The sequence below is a fragment of the Typopeltis vanoorti genome, chromosome 13 (assembly GCF_054136105.1).
Source record: "Typopeltis vanoorti isolate ZY-2024b chromosome 13, IOZ_Tvanoo_1.0, whole genome shotgun sequence".
Taxonomy (NCBI): domain Eukaryota; kingdom Metazoa; phylum Arthropoda; class Arachnida; order Uropygi; family Thelyphonidae; genus Typopeltis; species Typopeltis vanoorti.
In genome coordinates, this window is record NC_143561.1 from 120,711,534 (window position 1) to 120,733,165 (window position 21,632).

The window sequence follows — 21,632 nt, forward strand, 5'->3', positions numbered from 1 at the left end:
TTTATCTCTGCAGGTCATCTTCCTTCTCATTATTGCAGCAATCCTCTGTGTTAACTTCACCACCTTTCTAATATGTCCCCTAAATTTCAGGTTTCTATCAATCATCAACCCCAGATCTCTTGTCTCCTCTACTTCCTCCAGTATAACTCCTTCCATAGAGTATGCAGTGTCCCATCGATGTTTCCCAAACCTCAAGACCTTACATTTTGCTGCATTAAACTGACACCCCCCATTCATTTGTCCATCTATCTAGCTTATTCAAATCCTCTTGCAGGGCTGTCACATCTGCACTATTACTGATAATCCTTCCCAGCTTTGCATCATCTGCAAACAACTGAATATCCCCTTGCAATCCACTGACAACGTCGTTGATATAAAGGTTAAACAATATAGGTCCCAGTACTGAGCCCTGTGGGACCCCACTTGTAACCCTCTGCTTCATTGGAACTGTCCCACCATGCACAACTCTCTGATACCTATTGGATAGCCAATCCTGAATCCAGTTGACCAATCTGATATCCAAACCCATGTGCTGCAGCTTAAATATCAACTTATCATGTGGCACCCTGTCAAATGCCTTCACTAAGTCTAAGAAAATGGCAGTATATGCCTTTCCCTCATCTAATGCTCTTGTAACTTTATCATAAAAGGCTAGCATATTGCTAAAACAAGAGTGTCCCTTCACAAATCCATGTTGACTCTCACAGATAACATTACCCTCATCTTCCCAATGCTGTATAAGGTCCTTCACAATTTCCCCAAGATCTTACTAACTACTGATGACACACAAACTGGCCTATAATTAGACACTTCCAGTCTGCTACCACCCTTATGCAATGGCACTATCTTACTAAGTTAATAAATAGTTATTTTCTTATCCATCTGTTTTCATATCATACCGTGAAATCTATTACAACATGTCTGACGAACACATAAGCCTATCCACGCGTTTGGTAGTATCTTACCTTCCTTCCATTCCATTGGCACTTTCCTGCAGCCAGACTTTCATTGAAATGCCAGGTCAAAGGCTCTGTCAGTTCCCTAGCACATTCTCTCAAAACTCATGGTGAAATACCATCCAGTCCCACAGCTATATTGACATCCAGAGTACTCAGTATTTGAAACACGCTCTCCTCCTGTACCTCTAAACCTCGAACCTGCCCTATCCTTCTAGTATTAAAACTGACTCCTCCAGGATGAAATACTCCAATAAAGTGTTCATTGAACAATTCCACTATGTCCTCTGCATCAGTCACTCTATTCCCATTTTTATCCCACAATATCATTCTCCCACAGTCATTTCTCCTCCTACTGGCCACATATCTCAAAAATTCCCTAGGATTTTCTTTGGATCTTACGGCCAATCTCCTCTCATATTCCAGTTTCGTTTTCCTTACCATACTAGTCACTCTTCTGGCCTGTGTCTTATCATGCATTTTTTAGCCTCTTTTTCGCATGCAATTCCTGTTTAATATTATTTGTCATCCACTTTACTCCAAATTGTGTTCTTTTCTTGACTCGTAGTATACAACTTACCATTGCTGCTAACAAATATTCTTTCACAATTTCCCACGCGCTAATGATATCCCGGCCTTCCAATTCCTCCCTCCATGAAACTTCCTGAAGTTGACGTCTAAGACTATTCCTAATAATTCCTAATAATTCCCGTCTCTTTGATACTCCTGCATGTCTATTCATTTTCCAAGTCAAAACCATATGGTCACTCTCTCCAACTGGTGGGAGAGATGTCATCTCCGTTATTATCAACTCTTCTGATGCTATAACCAAATCCAAAACTCTTGAACCTCTTGTTCCCTCTATTACATGTTGCCTAAGACATTTGTCCCTCAAGAATTCTAGAAATTCTGTTTCCTTATTGCTACATGCATCTTCCTCTCCCCAATTTATACTACTGTAGTTAAAATCTCCCATGACAATCATTCTTCTTGCACTTGCCAAACTCAAATGTCTAAACATTTCCTGGTCCCCACCCTCTGTGCTCCTGGGTCTGTAGCAACACCTCACTAAATATCCTGTCTTGCCCACCTCCACCTCACACTATATGCTCTCAAAATCATTAGTATCACTGCCTTCCAAAGTCTCCACTCTTAGAGGACATAAGTCGTCACTTATCATAAGCAGTACTCCACCACCACACTTTCCCTTCCTATCCTGCCGAAAAATGCTGTACCCAGCGATTTCTATTCCTGTTATTATATCCTCTTCTGTCAACCACGTCTCAGTGGTCCCAATAATTTTTGACCAGGTTGATGCTATCTGCGCCACCAATTCCTCTCCCTTATTCTTGATACTCCTGGCATTAGTATAAAGCATATAAATGCCGTTGTTTCTATACCCATCAGCTTATTCACATCCCTTTTGGTATTCTTTATTCACCTTCCTATTCATGTGTGTGTGTGTGTGTATGTTGTTTATGCATGCACAAATCTGTTTTTTTATTTTCTCAATTTTAGGTCTCCGACTATGAAGTTATTAATCTTGTCAAAGCTTTCCTTGAGCCTAGTACTCTCTATACTTCAGGTGTTGTGTTAAGAGGAACTAAATTTATCTTTTTAAAAATAGAAGGAGATATTATTCTTGCCAGGAAAGGTAATCTGGGGTGTATGGTAGTGCAGACACATAAAGGTATTTTATATAAACTGTCATAGACATCTTTTTTATTTTATATTTGTTTTGGAATTTTGATAGTACTATAATAATGAAAATAATTATTTTATTTGAATTACTTATAAAATATTTCACTGTTACCATATATTGATATATCTATCTTGAAGGTCTTGGATTTGGTCATCTCATCAGATTATGTAATTATAAATGAGGTGTCAAATCATCCACCAATTGATGAGAGTGACCATGAGGTGATTACCTGGGTGATTGCCAGCAGTGTGAGGATCTCTGTGAGAAAAGGATGTATGTGGAACTACAAGGGGGGTGATTATGAAGAGCTCAGGAGACAGCTTGCGGGTGTAGCATGGAATGAGGAGTTAGCTGGAAAAGAGATCAATGCAGCTTGGGGGATTTTCAAAAACTATCTAGTAGATGCAATGTCTAAATGTATTCCAAGGGTAAGAAGGTTAAATAAGGTAGATGTGAGATGGATGAATAAAGAGAATAAGCATGCGATACAGTGTGAGGAGACGGGAGTACAGTTTGTTAATGTGTGGAATGAATTTGAGGGACAAAGTGAGCTGTATGGGAGTGATGGACTGCATTTGAGTGGTTATGGTGTGAGTCGCTTGGAGAGACTGCTGCTGGAAGCTAGAGAAGTGAATAGAGAGAATGAATCAGATAGAGTGGAAAGTGATGTGGAAGAGCAGGAGAGTAAGACAGGAGAGATTGAAGAAGTGGCTATGAATGGGGAAGTGAGTGGTATGAGTATAGAAAATGAGAGAATGGGTGTGCAAGAGGAGCAGAGAAACGGAGAGGCTCAGGGTGGACAGGGGTACACAGCATGAGAAAGGTGGATGCTCCAAGAGGAGGTGAGCATGTGTAGGCTGGAAAGGAATGGGATGACCAGGGATAAAGAGGAAACAGTTGGAATTGAAAAAGGTTTTAAAATGAAGCAGAAAGGGAAATGTCTCCAGTTGAGCATGGAGAGATCACATCGAGTAAGTGGTATCAGTGGATCTAGCTGTAGATCCAGAAATGAGCTGTTGTATTTGTATGCAAATGCTAGAACTATAAGAAACAAGGCAGATGAAATGGTTGCACTAATTGCATCTGTTCACCCAAAAATTGTCAGAATAAGTGAGACATAGTTGGAAGAGGATGACATCCTGACAGGAATAGAGATGGAAGGGTATGATGTATTTAGTGAGGACAGAAGGGGTAAAAAGGGAGGGGGAGTGCTATTGATGATAGAGAACGAGTTATGTCTATATAAAGTAGAGATGCAAGAGGGAAATAGTGCCAGTGGTTTTGAGGCAGTATGGTGTGAGATAGAGGTGAATGGAATCAAATACTTGGTGGGATGTTGTTATAGACCAGGTAATGTGGATGATGGTGATAATGAAATGTACAATCAAATTAACCAAGTAAATAAGAAAAGGGTGATCATTATGGGTGATTTTAATTACGCCAATATAGACGGGAATGATGAGATAGCAACTGGAAGTAAACAAAATGAGTTTCTTGATTTTTTGAGGGATAACTACCTCAGACAGTATGTAACAGAGGGCATCATACCACTCCTTATTATTAAGGAGTGGTATATCATACCACTCCTTAAATGCATTGACCGTTCTCGCTCTCACCACTCCATCAGGCAGTGCATTCCATGGTTCAACCACCCTCCATGGAAAGAAACCACTCCTCACCCTCTTTCTCACAGTTTCCTTTTGTAATTCCAGGGATGGCCCCTTGTCATGATACAAGTGGGATTTACTGTCCCACTTCAAACTTATCAAAAGAACATCTCTTCCTCCACCTTCATCATACCATCTACCTCTGTTTTTGGAACAATTTCTCTTATTATGCCTTTAATGAAAACTACATCCTTCAACTATTCATGAAAAATGCCAGCAACTTCCTTCTTTACTCTAGAATTGGTGTTTCCTAGGAGGGACCTCCCTCGATGAGTCTTGATAGACTCATGTTTCTTAGAAAGGACCTCCCACGATGAGTCTTTTGACTCCATGGAGGCCTGAATAATAATAATAATAATTAATGTTGACTGGCTGCTTATGTTTGTACAGTATTGGAAGAAAGCTAACGCAGATGATACAAAAGAAAATCCTAAATCCCATCAAATTTCGTTAAGTGGATTTATGATTTATACAGCATTAGCAGTTGTATAGCTGAGAAGTAGTGTTTGAGCAAAACAAGAGTTTTGGAAGCATGTGTGTTTCTGAGAACTAGAGGTGTAAGTTAGTCCAAATTAGTCTATTCATAATCCTGTTTTGGGATCTGGGTACAGGCATATCCCGGTCATATGACAGGGATATGCCTGTTTGGGTCCAGAACGTTAGGTTCCAGACCACCATTGTATAGCAAATCATACTTTTTTTTTATAGATGCATTTAATGGTTTAATAACATTTTAAGCAGTGATATATGCATGCAAATGATGTAAATAACTCATTAATTTACATACCAAAAATATAGAATAATTATAAATTTCACACACAAAAAAAAGTTATTCTGAATTACTTGGGGGGAATATGACAACCTGTTTAGTCATCAGTCTATGCGATTAAAAGTTTTTCCATTTCAGCAATAAGATTATGTTTATTGGTTGCCTGTAGTATTAACTAGTGTAGCACTTTTCACTTTATCTTTCATTATTATTATTATTATTATTATTATTACCCTCCATGGAGTCGGCAGACTTATCTTGGGAGATTTATTCAAACTGACAACATATTTATCATACTGAATCTTAAAATCCTTAAAAACTCCTTGCATTAACAACATATTCTGGTAATGTCTTCCATTCACCCACAGTTCTCCATGTAAAAAATCTACTTCTCAGATCCCTCTTCACCACACTCTTATATAACTTCCAGGGATGACCTCAGGTTCTTCCCCCTCTTGCTTTCTACTCGTTTTATAATCCCCTCTGGTTTAATTTGATAAAATTCCCCCCCCCCCCAACTAACTTAAGCTGTATTATATCATTTCTCCTATCCCAGAACTCTGCAATCCACATTCTTTCAACCTCACTCCACAGCCAACATTCCAGAGTCCTGATATTGTCTTAGTCATTCATCACTGGTCCATCTCCAATGTTTCCACACCACAGTGAAAACCAGGCGACTAAATCTGAGCATAATAGTTCGAGTATCGTTTGACCAGTGCTTTATACAGTGGCACAACCACCTCCTTATCCCTCATCTTACTGTACTTCTTATCATAGCATCACTATGATAAGAGCCTCCATAGCTCAGTCAGTATACACGAAGCTGTTTGGTTGGAGAGCAGAGTTCAATTTCCGTCTATGATGTGAGAATCTTTATCTGGTGTCTTTCAACTAAAGGTGAGTTAGCCCGTCTCATATGGAGGTAGAAGGTTTTTCATCCCTCAGAACAAATCCGTGAAAACATATGGATCTACAGTCACAAAAAAAAATATATATATATATATACTTAATCCCTCATCAGGAGGACTTGACCCCCCCCCCCCATGCAAAGGGATGGTGGAGAAAAGGGGAGGAAAACCCAAACAAATATTATTATTATTATTATTATTATTACTATGATGTGCAGTTTTTGCAACACTTTGCAACACTGGGTCCAAAAGCTCAGGACAAACTACATTTTTACCTGTATATGAAAAATTTTCATGACTATAGCCAAATGTAGACAAATTTATTGAATGACTAAAATGACTCATCTGTAAAGAGTACATTAGACCTTTGGTATCTTGTTCAATTTTTATGGATACAACACTAAAAATATGTCCTGCAATGAGTTGTGGATAAAGGAACGCAGACTACAGGCCTTCAGGCATATAAGGCCAACTTGTTGCACAATGTTGCATGCTAATAAATTATATTAGACAAAAATGTGTTAGTATAAATTTCATACAAATTAAATTGCAATACGTTATTTGGCAAAAGTTACAAATTTCCTAAAGACGTAGTTAAGGAATTAATGTACAGCGCTTACTGAAAAGTATGCACATTTTAGTATGGAATATGTCCACCCTGAAATGCAATGCAGCATTGCATTTCGGGGTGGACATATTCAGAAGTAATTCAGGAGTTCTTGAGACAAACTAGCCCAATCCTCCTTCAAAGTAAGAATAAGGCCTTGTTTGTTTTCTGGAGAGAAATTTCAAGCAGCAATATATCTCCTTATTGCGTCCCAAATGTGCTCTATGGGGTTGAGATCTGGGTAACGTGCTGGCCACTCAATTTGATTAATATATTCGGTCTCTAGAAGTATCACAACTGTTCGTGTACAATGCAGTGTGGCATTGTCATCCATAAAAATGAATTCTTTGTCTACAGCACCATGAAACAGTTGAATATGAGGTTGATGAACTTCATTGCATAATCATTCACCAGTTGTAGTCTCTTTTCCTGCACTTATAGCTCAGTGCTTTCATTAAGCATAATGCCTCCCCACTCCATCATAATCTTCAGCATTGCCTTATCTATTCTTTTCAAAAACATTCTTGCAATTGTCAGCACTACCATTTTCATGGCAGATCAAGTGTTGTCTAGAATCGGAGGAAAGACTAAAATGACTCTCATCTGTAAAGAGTACATTAGACCTTTGGCATCTTGTCCAATTTTTATGCATACAACACCACTGAAAATATGTCCTGCAATAAGTTGTGGATAAAGGAACACAGACTACAGGCATTCAGGCATATAGGCCTACTTGTTGCACATGGCTTGTCACAGTTTGTCAAGATATCCACATGCCTTTTGAATGAGCTGACTTGTAAGCTGACCTGCTGTGGTGCGTTGACTATGTTTTGTTGTTATAACCAAAAATCTGTCTTCGTGCTCTGTGGTAGATTGAGGGCAACCTCTTACCTGCCTATCATCTGGAGCACATTCCATTGCTTTGAAACACTGTGAGATTCCAAACTCTGGCAATATCAGTAATTCTGCAGCCTTCTTCAAGCTTTCCAATAATTCTTCCCTGCGTGAAATCATATAGTGATGTCTTTGAGATGTTACAAGACATCCAAGTTTGCAGCTTTATTCCTTCATGAAAAAGAGCTTCCTTCAAACACCATTCATTTAGTGAAGCCTTATGCCACATGATTCCTTCACACATGTTTTAAAAATTTGAATGTGTACCCCCTTTTTACTTGAAATCATCAGTTATACAAATTGTCACAAGCTGATTTGTCTGAATTTGTGGTTGTAATCTTCAGAAATGGTGCTTGTCCTTAGGTTCTGGACACCAGTGAATTATTATTATGTGACGCCTTCAAGGAGTCCAAGGACTCATTGTGGGAGGGCACTCTACTCCACTCTGCTACACACATTTCACCGTCTCCCCACTACTTGTCCAACATTTCCATTCTCCAAATACACACACAGTGACACTACTACCATGAATGTCATCTACTCCCCATCACCACCAACACCAGTGTAAACTTGTGCTATTACTTGCTATTTATAACTATTTAAAAAGCCTGCTGTAACTGTGCTTTTGAAATACTGTTATTCTAATTAGCAGTGCGTGCTTTCTCTCTTGTAACCTTTCTTGCTTATACTATTACGTACTATGTTTATCTACCTTTCGCACTACGAGTCTTATGCCTATGGATACTAGAAAATTTATTTTATTGAGACTGTGCCACTAATATCTTTTAATTGGCATAAAACTCAGTAATACAGCCTGTTGATTTCTCTCTCTCTCTTTCTCTAACACAAATTCCTTCAGTAAAACTTTACATAAACAGTCGTGGTCTATTTGCACTTAACTATATGCTTCGGCTATCTCACTTGGTTTACTGCTCACAAGTCCGATATTTTTTTAGGAACAATGCATTGTAAAATAAACAATCAGGCGGCACTCTATTGACATATAATTAAAACATTTATATACATTTAAAGTAAAGTACGTTAAATAAGCGATAGAGAGGCTACTCTTCTCTACCTATTCTTTATGCTTTTGGTATAAAGAAACAAACTTTCCCTTTTCAATATTAAATGACTATACAATATAATTACTCTGTTACTTCTCTGTTTAAGAAAACCAAATTGTCGAGACTAATTTACTCATAAAGAGATTAACTAGCTATGGCAGGTTATCTTACAATTAATATTCCAGTTAACAACAAATCAGAGGACTCTCTTATAGATATTTCTTATTACTATTTCTTATCAGTCCATCTATGACATATCTTCTAGATTACAAAAAGAATGTACATTAAAAGTTGGAACAAACTTATGGAGGCTGTTTGTCACGACACCTTCCAAAGGTCCTGCATCAAAGTCTCTATGGTTTTTCTTTCATCTCCTTAGGTTTCTATCTGGAGAATCTTGCTTCGGGGGGGGGGGGGGTTCATCAGAGTATTAGCAGTTCTTGGACTGCAATTTTCCCAGTACTCAAAAGCTCAGGCAAGAAATTTCAGCATACAAGCTTAAAGATTGTTCTGCAGCTTTTGGCTTCAGTTGACTTCCCAATTTTTTTTCTCTAGCGTGGGTTCACCATAAAGTCTGTTTCTCTGGGTCAGTATGTTTCTGGTTCTCCACCGATGCCTCTGGCTTTCTTCGGTAACAGTGCTTTGCCTCTCCTGCTTCCGTAACTGGACCTCGCCTCTGCTCTCTCGGCATCTGGATCTCGTCTCCCTTTTTTCAACAACTGGACCTTGCCTCTCCTTCTGTCAGCAACTGGCCTTGCCTCCTTTCGACTGCCTCTGGTTCTCTGCTGAAAACTGCCCCCTATTTCTCTGCTGGAAACTGCCCCTGATGTTCATCTCAGTCCTCTTTTATTTTCACCTTACATCAAGGATTGTAAACCCCGAAGAAATCAGCATTTCTCCTTGATCCTTTTGTTAAGGCCGGCCCATTCTTTCTTCTCCTCCATGCGCTCTTTTTTTCTTGTCTTGTCAGGCAGAGGAAACTTCTCTGAAACTAGTGGATCTCTATGATACTAGCTTTGAAGGTGTTCGTGTGCAGAGCTTGCAAACAGCTTTCTCACACACTTAATCATAAACAACTTTCTTGTGCTCTTATACATAGCTATTGTACGAAGTTCCGATGGCAAAGCATTGCCTTTGTTTTTGACATTCTAGAAACTTTAGTTAAAATGGTAAATACAATCAATTCCCATAGGGTTATTTACATTAATAAAATACATAGAGACAAACAAGGTTATTTTTGTAACAATTCTCATGAGACTTGACCTCCGTAAAAATCGATGTAAAGCGCTTTGGTATTTTTAAGCTACATCGAGTTTTACAACCAGTATTTTTTATCTGTAAACTGTATGTATTCTCATGTCTGATTTGCCCATGCTTGGAATGAAAAGCCTGAATTTCCAGGAGGAGAAACTCGGCTACTTCCATATGATATCGACTAACTCACCTTCAATATGCCCTCTAAACTTAAGTCTACTGTCGGCCATCACTTCCAGATCTCAAATTTCATGCACTTTCTGCAGTATAGCACCATAAATATAGCTCCAAATGCAACACCTTGCACTTATTAATATTAAAACTGCAACCCTACTCCTTTGACCAAGTCAAAAGTCTATTATTTAAATCTTCCTGAAGAGAATTTACATCAGTAGTGCTACTTACAATTCTTCCCAACTTCTCAACTTCAGGAAGCAACTGAAGATCCCCAGTCAGTCCCTGCATGATATATCACTTACAACTAACTCAAACAGCAGGGGGGATAACCCTAGGGCATTCCATTGGTTACCCCCCCCTTTTTTTTTTTTTTTTTTGAAATGCTGCTCCATGCTCTATCATGCACAACTTGTTGGTATTTCTCTTCTTGGAATTACCCTGGCATAAACATATCACAACCATTGCATCCTCAGCTTCCAAAAAACTAAGTTTCTCTTTTGCTCAAGACGTTACTTCATCTCTAAACATCTATTAACATTATACAAATCACAAATCTGCCTAGCTATCAAATACTGCCCTCACATTTGCAGTGGGGCTCCCAAAAGCTCCCTCAAAATGCTTGACTCAATGCAGAGGAGAGCAGTTAGACTAATAAATGACCCATCTCTTACCAACTTGCTCCCCTCACTTTCACATAGATGCTTGGTCTCTGCAATTTGTATATTCTATAAATATTTCCATAGGAAATGTTCATCTGAAACAGCATCAATAATTCCCCCACTCTGTACTAAGCCCATTGGAACACATATAGCTGCCGCCCAACATCCTTTCACAGTACACCTTGAAACCCACAGAACAAGTTTCTTTTCCTCCTCCTTCATTCCCTGCCACTGTGGTATTGGGAAACAATTTTTCCCCTGACGTATTTCCCAAAGAATACAACATACAGACTTTTAAATCAAATGTAAACAAGTTTCTCCTCTCCCAACCCACCACCCATATATGGCACTAACGTACTATAGGTTGACCAGCTAACTTCTCATATATGGGCCCAACATTAAGAAAAAAAAAAAATCATTCAGAGAGCCAATCACCAGTCAATCAAAGCCAAATAGTATCCATTCCAACCTTATGCAGCTTGTACACAAACTTATCTTGTGGCAATCTATTAAATCTCAGGGATCCCACTGACTATTGAATGTGTCCCCCAGGTGGCAGATAGGAGGAAACCCCAACTACCATCTATTGGATATCAGGGAAGCTCTGACTATATTGAATAAGCGCCATAAACCAATGGTTTTGGAACTGGCGATCCCATGCGAAAATATTGCCATTCACCAAACTACAGTGGGCCAGCAAGGTGTGGTGAATTATGGCCTAATCTTCCAAGATGAATCAAACAGAAATAAAATGGACCTCATTCCCTGCAGGCTAGATTGTTACTACCTGTGGCTTCTTTCTCAAAAGTCAGTTAAACATGAAGGCGGGGGGGGGTGATAAAAATCTCTGGGTAACTAGATCACACTGTCACTTGACTAGACCTTGAAACTTTAAACTATAGGACTCTCAGCAGTGAAGCATGGCTAACTGAACTAACTGAAGAGTTAAAATGACTAAAATGGAACATTCTTAGACTGTGTGAAGTTAGATGTAATGGTGAAGAAATTCTTCCATTAAAAAACAGAGAGAGAGAGAGAGAGAGAGAGATACTGTATTATGGAGGCCAAGATAGGCCAAGTAATGAAATGTACAATCAAATTAGCCAAGTAATGAAATGTACAATCAAATTAGCCAAGTAAATAAGAAAACGGTGATCATTATTGCTGATTTAATTATGGCAATATAGACTGAAATAATGAGATAGCAACTGGAAGTAAATAAAATGAGTTTCTTAAGTTTTTGAGGTATAACTACCTCAGACAGTATGTAACAGAGGGCACACGAGGATTGAGGGTCTTGAATTTGGTCATCTCATCACAGGATGTAATTATAAATTACATCCTCTGATGAGATGTGTGGACATGATGTTTAGGGCCTCTCTCGATGAGTCTAAGGACTCCCTGGAGTTGCCTGTAATAATAATAATAATAAAATAAATGAGGTGTCAAATCATCCACCAATTGGTGAGAGTGACCATGAGGTGATTACCTGGGTGGTTGCCAGCAGTGCAAGGACCTCTGTGAGAAAAGGGTATATGTGGATCTACAAGGAGGGGGGGGATGATTATGAAGAGCTCAGGAGACAGCTTGTGGGTGTAGCATGGAATGAGGAGGTAGCTGGAAAAGAGATCAATGCAGCTTGGGGGATTTTCAAAAAATGTTTAGTAGATGCAATGTATAAATGTATTCCAATTGTGAGAAGGTTAAATAAGGTGGGTGTGAGATGGGTGAATAAAGAGATTAAGCATGCAATACAAAGAAAAAGGGCATTGTAGAGGCATCATAAGAGAAGTGGAAATAACCAATTCCATGAGGTCTACAAAGACCAAGGTAAACCAAGATCATACCCTCATCAACCAAGCCTTGATCTTGGTCTACCCTCACCAACCAAGCAAAGACTTGGTTGGTGAGGGTAGCTAAAGAGAGGTATGAACAGAAGTTGGCCAATGAAGCTAAAAGAATCCTAAGGAGTTCTTTCGATGTGTAGCTAGCAAAAGAAAGAATAACTATGGAAGGATGACATTGATCGGAGAAAATGGTATAAAGACAGCTGATGCAGAATGTGTGGTGGAGATACTTAATGAACAATTCATAAAGATCTTTCAATCTTGTGAATGTGACTTCATGGAGCGATTGAGAGCAGTTGATGATGGGGAGGAGAGACTGACTGTAGGTGAGCAAGAGGTGTATGAGGAGTTGAGTAAACTAGATGTTAATAAGGCTGTGGGACTTGATAATATATCACCACGTATTCTGAAAGAATGTGCCAGGGAGTTGACACCTGCCTTGACATATTTTTTTAATATGAGTCTTGCACTCGGTCAAGTTCCTAAGGAGTGGAAGGAGGTCAAGATTGTACCACTTCATAAAGGAGGTGATTGAACTCAAGCATCAAACTATACCTATCTGTGTGTCAGGTGTTGTGGTTAAGTTATTGGAGAAGCTTGTGAGAACTATGATCCAGAGTTGGGTTGATAACAATGGTATTATCTTTGATGGACAGCATGGATTTGCTAAAGGAAAGTCATGTTTTAGTAATCTACTTAGTTATTACAATAAAGTGACTGCTTCCTTGGACAGAAGAAAATGATACACAGTAATATACTTGGATTTCGCAAAGGCTTTTGATAGAGTACCTCATGATAGGTTGACAGTCAAACTAGAGCAGATGGGGTTGGATATTAGATTGGTGCATTGGATTGGAGACTGGCTATCTGATAGGTATCAACAAGTTGTGTATGGGGATGGGGGAGCGATATCCAGGAAAAGGAAAGTCACTAGTGGAGTGCCTCAGGGGTCTGTTTTAGGTCCATTACTGTTTAACTTGCATATTAATCATATAGATGAAGATTTGGATGGAGATACAGATGATGCAAAGTTGGGACAAACCATGAAGTGTAGTGAAGATGTTGTGGCCTTACAGGAAGACTTGAATAAATTGAGTGATTCGGCACAGAAATGGGGATGCGAGTTCAATGTTGCAAAATGTAAGGTTTTAAAATTTGGAAAACAAAGATGGGATGCAGAATTTATGCTTGGTGAGAATATATTGTTGGAAGCAGAGGAAATAAAGATCTGTGGGTGATAGTGGATAAGGATCTGAAATTTAGGGGACACATAGCCAAAATTGTAAAGACAACACAAAGGCTTCTGGGAATGATGCAGAGGACACTGACATGTAGAAGTAGGGAGATTCTTGTTCTGTTGTATAAGGCTTTGATTAGGCCACACATGGACTATTGTGCCCAGATTTAGTCACCAGGTTTTCAGAAGGATGAAGAGATGTTGGAAAGGGTCCAAAGGAGACTGACTAAGGTAATTTCTGACCTCTGGAATGTCAAGTATGAGGAAAGATTGAGACGATGTAATTTGCAGAGTCTGGTGGACAGGAGGAAGAGGGTAGATATGATAGAGACCTATAAGTTGTTAAGGGGTCGTTATAAGATCAATGCTGGAGAAGTTTTACAGAGAATAGTGAGAGATCAGGGGACAACCAGAGTTCGTCCCTGGAAACTGTATAAAGAGGGTGTGAGTAGGGGAGTGAGAGGCAGGTTTTTTTCATGCAGAGTTCTGAATGATTGGAATGCATTGCCTGAGAATGTGGTGTCTGCAAAGAGTTTGAATGTGTTTAAAACATGGTATGATGAGCTGTGTGTGTGATAAAAGGACCTCCCAGATGAGTCTTTGATTTCATGAGGTCTTGGGGTTGTAATAATAATAAGAAGAAGAACAAGAAGGAAAGAATCAGTGGAGTTGAATTCATGATTAACAAAAAATTGAAAAAGGCATGATAGAATTTGATAGTACAACTGATTGAATAGCAATATTGTTGTCCAAATCTGAAAAAGATACACTCTCAAGATCATTCAAGGATATCCACCAACAATAAGTCATACTGATGAAGAAATTGAATGATTTCATGAATGAAGGAAAACATTTTAGAATTGTAATGGGGTACTTGAATGCTAGAATTGGTATACAACAATCAGAAGACACCACAATGGCAAATTTTGCATATGACACAAGAAATGATAGAGGAACAAGGCCAATAATATTTGCAGATATAAAGAAAACATGTATATCATGAATTCTGTTTTCAAGAAAAACAAACAAACACAGGAAGTGGAAATGAAAAAGTCCTAATGCGAAAACTATATATATGTTAAAGATGCCAAGCTATTTTAAACCTGGTTTTACTCCATTTCCAAGTAAGCAAACAGACAAATCAGTCAAGTTTGCAACTACACGTATTACAAGTCTAGATGACCCACAAAATAATGCAAGTCTAGGCAACTCATGGTGAAGGTGTAATAAGCTCTGATCACTATTCTTAATATTTGCCCTTAATGCAAAGCCCTTCTCCTTGAGGAGATGTATGATGCTATGTATTAAAGGCAAGGGGGCCACTACCCAGACCGGTTTTTTTGACCTTTATTGAGGTCTCATCAGTGGGAGCCAGGCTTAGAAATATGAAGGTTAAGTAATACAGAGCTTATAAGTATTTTACCAAATCAAGTTACCATAAGGTGCTTTGACCTTATTAAATAAGCACCTTATGATAACTTGTTTTGGTAAAATACTTATAAGCTCTGTATTACTTAACCTTGATATTTCTAAGCCTGGCTCCCACTGATGAGACCTCAATAAAGGTCGAAACCAGTTTGGGTAGTGGCCTTTGTCTTTAATGCATAGCATCATACATTTCCTCAATGAGATGGGTTTTGCATTAAGGGTAAATATTAAGAATGGTGATCAGAGCTTATTACACCTTTACCATGAGTTGCCTAGACTTGCATTACTTTGTGGGTCACCTAGACTTGCAATACGTGCAGGCGCAAACTTGACTTATTTGTCTGTTTGCTTACTTGGAAATGGAGTAAAACCAGGTTTAAAATAGCTCGGTATCTTTAACATATATTATATCCAAGGTAAAAAAACTTTCTACATCTATCTCTCATCCTGTGATTTTTATTTAATAAGGTCAAAGCACCTTATGGTAACTTGTGTTGGTAAAATATTTATAAGCTCTGTATTACTTAAAACTTGATATTTATAGACTGGCTCCCACTGATGAGACCTCAGTAAAGGTCGAAACCGGTCTGGGTAATGGCCCCTTGCCTTTAATGCATAGCATCATACATTTCCTCAATGAGATGGGTTTTGCATTAAAGGTAAATATTAAGAATGGTGATCAGAGCTTATTACACCTTTACCACGAGTTGCCTAGACTTGCAATACATGCAGGTGCAAACTAGACTTATTTGTCTGTTTGCTTACTTGGAAATGGAGTAAAACCAGGTTTAAAATAGCTTGGCATCTTTAACATGTATTATATCCAAGGTAAAAAACTTTCTACATGTGCCTATGACCAAAATTAAACATTTTGGTCACAGGCACTACCAATTCTCTTGCATTTAGTTACCATATACGAGCAGATGTCCTATCCCTGCAGCTGTATTCAGATTTTGTAATATCATAAGTACCTTCAGTTCATTCACCTCTGTTCTCACATCAGTCTGTGTTGCACTAGTCTCTTCATTATCTGCACCTGGATCCTGCAACCCCCATAAAATGATTACTATAATTCAACCATTTCTTCAGTTTTTATTAGCTTTCTACTATTCCATTTCTACTATCTAAATTCATAACAGTATCTTTCTATAATCATTCTTTCTTTCTTTCACTTGTTAGATAGCAAAGAATTAGTTCTGGTTTTGTCCTGACTGTTACTAAATGTCTGTTCACAAATATCCTTCTGCTGCATGTGGAAGGTTTTGCTTGTTTGCTGTGTTTTTGTCCTGAGATGATTCATTTCTTTTTAGTTAACATTGTGACTCTTGAGATCCCACAAAGTCACCATACTGACCTATACTTAGTACGAAAACATGCGATTAACACGGGATTATTGGGAAATTAGACTCCAGTCCTTAAACTATCCACTAGTTCAAATCTCCATGTAGCTGCATTATAAGAGACCACTGTGAATCCTAATAGGAAACCAGAGGGAGTGTCATTTTACCTATTATAAGTAAGCCACAATGAAAATACCAGTCTCATTATATTATGACCTTTGCAGATTTTGCTCAAAATCAGGAATCCCTCTAAAGATTAGCGTCAGTTTCCACAGGTTCACTAGATAGCAGATGTTGGGATAAACCTCATTGCTGAACCCTTGAATAGAGAGAATATTGGAATACCACAGTATTTTTGTAAGCATCCTGTACTAATGTACTATAGGTTGACTAAACACCCTCTTGTGTATGGGCTCAACATAAAGAAATAAAATTAAATTAAAAAAAAACCTTTAATCATACCAGTCATATTACATTCAAGAAGAAAGTGGAAAGGTAATGAATCCATCTATCCGCATATTCACTGGGCATCCACAGATGCTGTATGGTCACTCCAATGCTTGGTGATGTGTCACACCAGGCGTTGCCATATAGTCCTGTTGTATGCTTTTCTGGCGGCTTCAACTCTGAAGATTAGTCACTCCACACATGCTATTCATCCATCCATCTCATTGATGGTCTGCCCCTTCCTCTTTCTCCAGGAAATTTACCTTCTATTACTGTTCTGAGAAGTACTACTTCCATCCTTTCAATGTGTACAAAATATTTTAAGTTTCTTCTGTCAATATCCTTAACAAGCCTTAAAGTTCTGCTGTTCTCAACAGCCTTCTGTAACACCACATACCAAAAGCAGCTATTCTTTTCTTATCTGACTTCTTTAGGTTCAAGTCTCACGTCCATAAGTTGCTGTTGATTTTAGACAAGTCTCTGACTGTTGTTTTAGCCATTCCTAATCTTCTTCTGACATCTTCCAAACAGCAATTCTTCACCTTAATAATGGATCCCAGGTATTCAAACTTGCTGACTTCCTCAATTCCTTCTCCATTAAGGTGCACTTGTTTCTCAGGAGCTTCCCTGTTTGTAATTCCTTTAAGAATCATAATCTTTGCCTTGCTAGGATTGAGTTAAAGTCCTCTGTTATTACTGATCTTGATAAAACTTTATCAAGAATTTGTACTAGTTCTTCCTTGTCATTACAGAGGAGTACTAATGTATTACAGGTTTACTCATAGGTGGAAATCACATAAAAATTATTAAGAAGAAAGTGGAAAGGTAATGTTGGAATGGAAATGAAAGTAAAATTACAGCTCTGAAACATAACATGGCTTTAATTAAAATTAATTTAACAATAAAATTGCATAAGTCGATGATTCAGTCAATTAAATATGTTAATAATTTTTATGCGATTTCCACCTATGAGAAATTTGTAAACCTGTAATATATTAGTACCCTGGGCTGAAAGTCAGCTTATCCTAAGATAACCTTAGGTTAGATTTCATTAAGAGCAATGAAATTCATCTACTATCTAAAGGTATTCATAAATATCCATGCCACAGTAGGATTTGAACTTTCTACCCTGAGAAAATTTGGTGACCCACATCAGATTAAACCAGTAAATAATTAAACAAACTTAATTACATAATTTAATATAAAAAAACTAACATTTTTAGCACAGGCAAGTAGGATTTTTTTCCTAGAAAGTTGGTTCTGCAATTCAGAACCATCAGAAAAATTGACCATAGATCTCACACTATTTCAGACAACAATATAAATTAGGATCTTGAGATGGCAGTAGTTGTTTACTGTCTCACCCCGATACCATTATTATTATTATTATGTGACACCTCCAAGGACTCATCGCAGGAGACACTCTACTCCACTCTGCTACACATATCTCACTGTCTCCCTTACTGCTTAATTCTCCCACTACACACAACTACCATCAATGGCATTTACTGCCCATCACCACCACCAGCAGTATTTTTTGTTTGTAGTGTTCTGATTGCCAATTTGTCTATATGTGGGATGAAAAATCCTGCTACCTTCTTATGAGATCAGCTAACTCACCTTCAATTGAAAAAGCCCATATAAAGGTTACTCTTGTTATAATGAGAATTGAACTCAGTCCGGTTCCAATTGAAGGGCACAATGTACCACCATTCTTTGAATTGTGCTATGGAGGCACTTTAGCATCATTGGTAGATCACTATAGTAATAGCTAAGGGTGAGGCCAGTACCCACGGCTTTTCAAGAGTTAAGGCTAAACAATGTCTGCCTACTGCCTTTGGAAATAAAAAGACATTAAAGGGTTTATATTTTATCCATTAATATCTTATTACTTAAGAATTTATAATAAGGCTTTTTACTTAATAATAGTAAATAAGCATTTAATTTTTATTTATGATCTGTTTATAATGAAAATTTGTAGTATTGTAAATTAAGGTGCAAGACATAATGATAATAAAAATGCAATAATAATAATTGCTAGTAATAAAACAATAAACTGAAATTTCAGAATACAGTATGATGACATTTCTGAAATACAGTATGCTGAAATTTCAGCATGGGCTACAAACATGATCTAAATGTCACAAATACTTTTTTAAATAATACTGAAGTTTCATTATTGAAGACTGTTTATTTTGTCATTTTCTTTCAGTTAATGTATTTCAGCTAAATTATGTCACAATAATGTCTTTTCAGCTATTATTGTATGTCTCTATCCTGGAGAAGAGGCTATTAACAAAGTTTTTGAAAAATGTATGAAAATATGTGAAGAGCTGAAAGCCAAGAATCTGTAACGATGTACCAGCATCCAGTAAACTTATGGATGATGTTTCATGTTAAAAATTATATCGGTAACAAGAAATTAATATTTAACTGTGAAGATGATTGAAATTACAACTTGATTATGTGATTATTTGTTTCGTACAATATATGCAAAACCAAATTTTGTGCATTATATCACTATGGTAAACAATACCACTCCATTTCTACCTTTTCATTATTTTTGCTATCCATCATCATCAATCTCATCATCAGTTTCCTGATAGTTACCTCTCAAGAATTGTTGAAGAATGTTCTATCCATTGAGAACAGTGCACATGATCATTGCTCTTACTGTGATGTACTTACAGTGGCGTAGCTAGGGGATGGGCATTGTTCTTACAGAGTGTGGGCCAGCCAGAAATTCCTATACCTTGAAATATTTTGTGCACATAGAACACCAGAGCAAATAACTGTATTGCCCATGATTATCACAACAGAGATTCAACACTGTCATGCCCTTTGCAACATAGTATTAAGTATTAGTATTACTTCTAAGCCTCCATGGAGTCCAAAGACTCATCTGGAGGTCAAATACTCACAGACCTACCTGCAGTACATTCCATTTGTTCACCACTCATCAAGCAAAAATCTTTTTCAGCTCTTTCTTCACATGACCTTTTTACAGCCTTCAGAGATGACTTCTAGTTCTTACATCACTCATTATCATATGCAATAATTTGTGTGTCTATTTGGTAACTCCTCTCACTAGCTTATATGGCTCAATCGTATCCTTTCACAATGTATCCTCTGAATTTCAGTTCCCTATCCACCAAGATGCTGAGCTAAGTATGTTTCAAACATACCTACCGTTATTATAGAAGTTAGCTCCCTTGCTTCCTCTACCTCCTGAAGCAGTTTTTCCAATGTGTTAAATTCCATTCCATCTTTTCTGGACAAAGTTCATAACTTTTTACTTAGCAACATTGAAATAACATCCCTATTCTTCAGTCCAAAACATGAACCAATTCAAATCCTCTTGTAATAACAACACATCAGAATTTCCTGACATTACTCTTCCTAATTTAGCATCATCAGTAAACAACTGAATGTTTCCTTTCATATCCTGAACTATATCATTAATATATAAGTTAAACAATAGTGGTCCCAGAACAGAACCCTGTGGCACCCCAATCATCACCTTCCTTTCCAGGGACACCTATCTCCATACATAATTGTTGGCGCCTATTAGTCAACCAGCCTTGTAACCAAGCTACCAAATGATTATCCAACCCCATCCTACCCAATTTCAACTGTAGTTATTCATGTGGTACTTGATCAAATGCTTTAGCAAAATCTAAATAAATCAATGTATAAACATCTCCCCAATTCAATTTACTAGTATTGAATTGGGGAGATGCCCAAAACTCACTTACCAAGGTCCGTTTCATTTCTGCCAGCGATGTTTCAAACATACCTACTGTTATTATAGAAGTTAATGACCTAAAAATAATTAATGTCTATAAGCTGGCCTGATGAAGTTTTGCCAGCCTTAATGCATCCTGCTGTTTATATTGGAGACTTTAACAGTCATCATATCCAATGGGGTTATAGAGAAACTGATACAAATGTGCCAAGCTATCCAAGTGGGCAGAGGCAAACAACATGCAGCTGATTTTCTATCCCAAGTATAACTGCACCTTTAACTCGGCTAGATGGAATAATGACACCAATCCTAACTTATGTTTTGTAACAACCAATCAAAAGTGCCAATCAGCCGTCGCATTTCAGGAAGTTTCCCAAACAGTCAACACCACCCTGTCTTTATTGAAGTGGGCCCCCTCAAATCCCAATTACTGAAACTTCACCAATGCCATGTTGGAATTTTGCCAAGGCAAACTGGAACAGCTTTTCATCAGATCTAGATAAAAATGTGCACTGGATTCCACCACAACCTTATAACTACCAAAAATTTGTGAAAATAGTAATTTCTACAGCCAAAAAACACATCCCTAGAGGTGCTAGAAAAGAATACATATACCTGGTTGGAGCAAAACCAGCGAAGCACTTTATAACGACTTTCTGAATAGCAGATGATCTTATTGACAGCTTAAATGAAACTAGAAAGAACAAATGGATTAACACCATCGGAAGGCTGAACTTTAAGCATTCAAGCAGGAAGGCATGGAGCTTCCTTAAAAAGTTGGGTGGTAATTCCCATCGCCCCAATGCAAAACTGCTGTTAGTGCCAACTGTATTGCCAATTGGATAGTGATTATGTCCAGAGCTAAATCAGAAAAAACCCATGCTAAAATATTTAGGAAGGAATTGACCAGACTTAAAGAAGGTTGTTT

At 37.9% G+C, this 21,632-nt stretch overlaps 1 protein-coding gene across 3 annotated transcripts in view; it reads left to right on the forward strand.

Annotated features, from left to right (window-relative positions):
- LOC150100504 (uncharacterized) overlaps nucleotides 1-19,462 on the forward strand; it is a 102,291-nt gene extending 82,829 nt beyond the window's left edge. For 2 of the 3 annotated variants that reach the window (XR_016549242.1, XM_090402562.1), the window contains exon 2: nucleotides 19,216-19,462. Coding sequence is in view for 1 of the 3 variants with exons in the window: in XM_090402562.1 (XP_090258688.1) it covers nucleotides 19,216-19,313 (98 nt within the window). In the remaining 2 variants the exon portion in view is untranslated. Of the gene's footprint in view, nucleotides 1-2,474; nucleotides 2,647-19,215 lie in introns of all 3 variants that reach the window. The other variant, XR_016549240.1, reaches the window with a different exon arrangement.
- Nucleotides 19,463-21,632: the final 2,170 nt, after the last annotated feature.